The following is a 6,428-nucleotide window of genomic DNA, read 5'->3' as shown; positions in this document are numbered from 1 at the left end:
AACTTGGTATAAGCAGGGGTTGCTATCACAAAACGTGGAATATCTTTGATTTAAGCTAATGTTAAACTCCATCTAAGGCATCGTGTGCTACGAAAGTCTGGCAGACCGTCCCCCTGACAGCAGGGTGGCTTCCAAGCCGTGTTTCCCAACCATGGGAAGGTGACAAGGCCTGGTGCTCAGGGGGCTCTGCGCGCCTCCTCTCCTGCGATCCTTTCCCTGTCCCAAACACGAGCTCAGGCCGAGCTGGAGCCAAAGCTCCCAATGAGCAAAGCCTGGGCCGTTGGGAAGATCGAAAGAACATGAAAACGAGTCCTTGGAAAGGGACAGGAGATGCAGGAGATCGGTGGGAAGATTATTCCACGCACGTCAGCGCGAAATCCGCTGTGTCCAGCTCCTGCCCGGCTGCACACAAGGGGTGCCGCTCGCTCCTCGTGCTGCCCAGGAGGAGAAAGGGCCCTCACTTCCCAAAACTCCAAAACGAGCCTTAGAGAGCGTTTTCGGTGTTAACCTCGTCTCCCGTCTCGGGGGTCAGCCCCGGTGCCGGTCCCTCGCGTCATCCCCTCTCCTGGGAAAGGGGCGGGCGGAGCGGGGCGGGCACCAGCCGCGTGACCCCGCCCCCAGTGCTGCCGGCACTCGCCACGGCCTGACCTCCAAGTGCTGATTGGCTGCGAGCATTGCTTATTTGCATATCCGGGTAGGCACCAGCCGCGTGACCCTGTCCCAAGCGCTGATTGGCTGTCGTTGCTGCTCATTTGCATGCCGGGGTGGGCACTATTCACGGCGTGACCCCCGCCCCAAGTCTGATTGGCTAAAGTCAGAGCTCATTTGCATATCCCGCGCGTTGCAGGACGGGAAGGGCCGGCGTTTGAAGTGTGGGGCGCGAGCGCGCACCATGGCGGCCCCGGAGGAGGACGAGGAGCGGTACCGGCGGTGAGCGGGGCCAGGGTCGGCGGGACTCAGCCCTAGGGCTGGGGGCTCGGGACCGGTCCCGGAGTTCATGGGGCTCGGTTTTGAGTGCGGGGGGGTGGGAGGTCTCGGTCGCGGGGGCGCCAGCCGGTCCTGGGAGGCGGTCGGGACGGAGGGCTTGGCCCGCTCCCCGGGAGGGGCTCCGGAGCGGGGGCTGCGTCTCGGGGGTCGAGGTGGGTGGGGGTAGTAGCGGTAGCGGTAGCTCAGTCCCGGGGGTGCCGGTAGGACCGGGAGGGTGGGTTCGGGGCGGCCGGTGTGGGTTCCTGCGAGAAGTGGGGTACGTGGGGCACGCGGTGCCGGTGCTGACGGTGCCGGTTGTTGCCGCAGGCTAGTGAGCGGAGCGAAGGCGGCGGCGGGCGACGGGGACCTGCAGGAGGCTCTGCGGTTGTTTCGGCTGGCGGCCGCTATCCGCCCCAGCGAGAAGTTGCGGGGCCGGATGCAGCGTGTGGAGGAGGCGCTGGCGGCGGTGGGCGAGGAGGAGGACGAGGAGGAAGGCTTCGTGGATGTCTGCGGCAGCGGCCTGCTGATCTACGGGGAGATGCACGAGAAGCTCTTCCAACACCAGCGCGAAGGCGTCGCCTTCCTCTACCGCCTGCACCGTGAGGGCCGGCCAGGCGGCATTCTGGCTGATGACATGGGTTTGGGGAAGACCATCCAGGTCATCGCCTTCCTCTCGGGTATGTTTGATGCCGAGCTCATCCAGCACGTCCTGCTCATCATGCCTACCACGCTGGTCAGCAGCTGGCTGGCTGAGTTTGCTCGCTGGACGCCTGGCCTGCGCGTCAAGGATTTCCATGGCAACAGCAAGACGGAGCGCACCAGGAACCTGGAGAGGATCCAGAGGAAGAACGGCATCATCATCACGAGCTACCAGATGCTCATTAACAACTGGAAGCAGCTCGCCAGCAGCCGTGAGCAGGAGTTCGTCTGGGACTACGTCATTCTTGATGAAGCGCATAAAATCAAGTGTCCGTCAAACAAAACAACTCAGTGTGTATACGCGATTCCTGCAAAGCATCGCATCCTCCTGACGGGTACCCCAGTGCAGAACAACCTGCGGGAAATGTGGTCCTTGTTTGACTTTGCGTGCCAGGGCTCTCTCTTGGGAACGGCCAAAACCTTCCGAATGGAGTATGAGAATCCCATTACCAGGGCGCGGGAGAAGGATGCAACTCTAGGCGAAAAAGCGCTGGGCCTAAAGATATCTGAGAATCTAATGACAATCATAAAGCCATATTTCCTCAGGCGAACCAAAGAAGATATCAAAAGCAATTGTGCTGACGAACCAGATGCTCCTCTTCCTGAGGATCCAAGTGAGAATAATGCTCCTGTCATGCCGTCCCTCACTAGGAAAAATGACTTTGTTGTGTGGGTGTACTTGGTACCAGTGCAGGAAGAAATCTACAGGAACTTTCTCTGTCTGGATCATGTGAAAGAAGTGCTGATGACAACCCGATCACCTTTGGCTGAGCTGACTGTCTTGAAGAAGCTGTGTGACCACCCTAGGCTTCTGCCTGCAAGAGCATGCATCCAGCTGGGGTTGGAAGAACAGGAGTGCTCTGGGCAGCATCAGGGTCACAGGAGTGAAGAAGGTGTGCTTTCAGGCACTGACAAAATAGATCATCTCTCTGATGAGACACTGATTCGAGAGTCTGGGAAAATGATCTTCCTTGTAGGACTTCTAGAAAGGCTGCGAGAGGAGGGACACCGAACCCTGGTGTTCTCACAGTCGAGGAAGATGCTGGATATCATAGAGCACGTCTTGTCCCGCAGGCAATTCAAGATCATGCGTATTGATGGGACAGTGACACACCTAACAGAGCGGGAGAAGCGCATTAATGCCTTTCAGAGTAACAAGGACTACTCTGTCTTCCTGCTCACCACGCAGGTCGGTGGCGTTGGTATAACCTTAACGGCAGCCAGCCGAGTGGTGATCTTTGATCCCAGCTGGAACCCAGCCACAGATGCTCAGGCTGTAGACAGAGCTTATAGGATCGGGCAGAAAGAGAACGTAGTCATTTACAGACTGATTACGTGTGGTACAGTAGAAGAGAAAATATACAGGCGACAAGTATTTAAGGATTCATTAATAAGACAGACTACTGGTGACAAGAAGAACCCATTTAGATATTTCTCCAAACAGGAACTAAGGGAGCTTTTCACATTAGAAGACACTCGAACGTCTGCAACTCAGATCCAACTGCAGTCTTTGCACGCTACCCAAAGAAAGACCGACCTGCAGCTGGATGAACACATCACTTATTTGCACTCTCTGGAGATGTTTGGCATTTCTGACCACGACTTGATATACACAAGGGAAATAGCTCATGAGGAGCAAGTTGAGAGTGAAGAAGCCCATCAGTACATCCAGCAGAGGGTCCAGAAAGCCCACGAGTTAGTTCAGTTGGAGTCCCAGCTGAGAGACCAGAGGATAGAGGGGATCAGAAATGCTTGCGAAGAGATGTTGCAAAGACCACCAGAACGGGTTTCTGAGCCAAAGACGTTGTCTCCAGGGCTGAACAAGATAAATGACTCTGGTTTACCCCAAGTAGCTGATAAACATGAAAATGATGGGGTTATCGATCTTACAGAGGACAAAGAGGTCCAGGTTCTGAATGTTAGCTCCAAAATGACAAGCCTGACTATAAATGACTTGGATGAAGAGCTACTGGCACGAGATGTGTCCAGTATAGATACAGAGCTGCTTAATAACAGCAAGACAGTGAAACAATCCAACATACAAGAATCTGAGCAAAATCTTGAATTGAGCATTATATCGTCATCACCTGGACTTCATCCACTTGATAAAGAGAGTCAGAGTCCTGAGGAGAAACATTCTTCCCATGTAAGCTCAGACAGCTTGATCGAGGCAGGGAATGGCCTGTCTAGGCATCGTCTGCATTCTCCTAATGAGTCTGGTATGGCTGGTGATCCCAAAAGGTCAAGAGATTCAGAAATGCCAGATCAGGTACTTGACCCACATACTGCCTTGGGAGCGGATAAGAATGACGTTCCTGAGCTCACTGGGGCTGCCACAGTGCCAAGTTTATCTAATGTCACACCAGAAATCCATGCTGGGCTCCAGAAGTCTCGTGTGTTAGAAGCCAGCTTGGAGGATATGTCTGCAGTTTCTCTCCAGGAACAAGTTGACTTCAATCTGGTCTTGGAAGAGTCTGATGAGGGATGGCAAGATGCCTCTGACAGGCAAAGATCACTGGAGCACCCAGAAAATGAGGGCTTCCAGCTAAAAGCAGGAAGCCTTTGTACATCTCCAACAAAACCTTGGCTAAGTGAGAATGGTAACTGCGGAAAACCATGCCACGCAGCTGAAGAAGAGCCAAACAACTCCCTGCAAGGGAGTGAAATGTCAGAGGAAAGCAGTGGTGTCTTTACTTTCAGTAGAAAGAAACGCTTAAAAAGAATTGCTTCAGACAGTGAAGATGATCCCATTACGGTCTTGGAGGAAAACCAATCTGAAAAAAGATCCTCTCCCTTGAGCAGCCCTCGGTTTCAGTTTCTTGAAGGGATTAGTGCATCCACTCCTAAATGTGACAGGAGTTTAATAAATGCTCTCCCTTCTCCCCAGCTAACTAACAGTGGCAGGAGGTCTACCGCTTCCAGGCGATCTCTGATCAACCGGGTAGTAGATGAGGTTGATGATATTGGAGAAATAATGGGAGCCACCGATGAAGAAGACTATGATGGTGATGAGGAGCAAGACTATCTTGTGGAAGAAGCTCAGGAGTGTAGCGGGGAATCTGCCGAGACAGAAGAAGAACCTACTGGAGAAACACTTAATACAGAAGAATCCTTCCATCTAGACGCTATAGCCTCTGGGCAGTCTGAAGCAGATGAGATGGAGTCATCTCAGGAGGAATCCACCGGTGATGCTGAGCTTCAGTCGGGTGAGCAGATAGATTACTTCACCCAGGAAAGCATCTCTGAGAAAGAGGTTGGTCAGAGCTCTTCTCCTGCTGTAGGTGATTACAATACCTTGGTAGACAGTGGGAAGAAACTTAAGGATGACGGGAAACTACAGGAGGCTTTGAACTGTTTCCTGCAAGCTCTTGACATGAAAAGTGGAGATCCCGAAGTTATGTTGATGACTTTAAACTTGTACAGACAGCTAGCCCAGAAATGAAATACATAGACCTTTATTAAGTATAGGCTTCCTTTTTCTCATTAAATGTTTGAACTGCATCACCAATTTTTTTGACCTAGTCTAAGACTGGTGGCTGCAATGTGCACTTGAGCATCTCCTCCTGCGTGAGCGAACAGCCTAAGCAGCTCATTGTTTGGTGTTGGGGAAGGGATCTCACTGTGGACTCAGTTCACAAAGATGAAAGTTCATGCTCCTGTCTGATTATTTCATTAAAAAAAGGGTTGTCTTTTGTTTAAACTCTTCTCCCAGCTTGCAGCCCTGCCTTCCTCTTTCTGCCTTTCAGATTCTCTCAGTGCCTCTCCTGGAGGGACCTGGGAGTGCGGTTCCAGGGCAGCTTGAACTGCTGTAGTTCCTCCCTCCTTGGTTTGCAATAAGCCAATTTTTCTGCCTCAACACCACCCACTGTTTGGGTGAGCTGGATGCTGGTGCAAAGGAGGGAACAGAACTACTGCAACCTGTATTTTACATTGGTCAAGGAATGCATTTGCTGTGGAGGAGAACAACAAACCAAAGCAGTTGGTTGCTGCTCTAAATCTTCCCAGCAATGGAGGTACCAGGTCCAACACTGAACGTAGTGCTGCAGAAACCCTTCTGCTCAATCCCTGCTGGTGTGTGGGTGATGTAGGTGGGAAAGTTGCCGAAGGGCTGGAGGAGCAATTGGATCTTGGCTGCTGAGGTGCCTAACACCTCAGACCTTTTGGTATTGCTGAAGGGCTTCAAAAAAGGCTCTAGTCAGACCTTGTTTGGCCCCACATCCTCATCTTTCTTTCCCTCTGAGCAGCACAGTCAAAGCCTCCCCTTGCACAAAGGGAGCAGCAAGTGGAAATGCTGCTTTTAAAGTTCTGAGCTGCTTTTGTTCTGGTAAGGTAGCCCTCTAACCCTCTTTCCACATTTTAGCTGTGGTAGATTAAATATTTCTAATGAGTACTATAGGCATCATGAAGCAGGTTCATAGTTCAGAACCACGCAGGCTTAAAATCAGAAGAACCTTGTGGCTTTTAGCAGTGCTGTGCTTATCTGATGTGCTCCTCTGCCTCCACACCAAGATCAGCTTGGCCAGGCTATGCTCCTTCCTATGACCATCATCTGTATGGTCTTTACTTGTGACAACACAGCAATGAATTTTGGTGCCTCCTTGTGCATGTTTAGTGCCTAGCAAGTTTGCCTTCTGTATTAACAGGGATGCTTTCACAGCCTGCTGAGTTTTGCAGCTTTTGGAGAAGAAACAAAGGTCTGAATTTGAATCCTTTGTACTAGGAGACCTAACAAACACAAACAATGATCCTGTTGGTACATGAGA

The 6,428-nt window shown here is 51.9% G+C and overlaps 1 protein-coding gene across 1 annotated transcript; it reads left to right on the top strand.

Annotated features, from left to right (window-relative positions):
- The first annotated feature begins 852 nt into the window (after window positions 1-852).
- Window positions 853-5,669, top strand: ERCC6L (ERCC excision repair 6 like, spindle assembly checkpoint helicase). The gene is made up of 2 exons (XM_054075569.1): window positions 853-930; window positions 1,294-5,669. Exons 1-2 carry the CDS (start codon window positions 893-895, stop codon window positions 5,105-5,107), a joined length of 3,852 nt encoding a protein of 1,283 aa, XP_053931544.1. The 5' UTR covers window positions 853-892; the 3' UTR covers window positions 5,108-5,669.
- Window positions 5,670-6,428: the final 759 nt, after the last annotated feature.

The sequence above is a fragment of the Cuculus canorus genome, chromosome 10 (assembly GCF_017976375.1).
Source record: "Cuculus canorus isolate bCucCan1 chromosome 10, bCucCan1.pri, whole genome shotgun sequence".
Taxonomy (NCBI): Eukaryota; Metazoa; Chordata; class Aves; order Cuculiformes; family Cuculidae; genus Cuculus; species Cuculus canorus.
The sequence above is the reverse complement of the archived record's forward strand: the minus strand, read 5'-3'. Positions and strand labels throughout refer to the sequence as shown.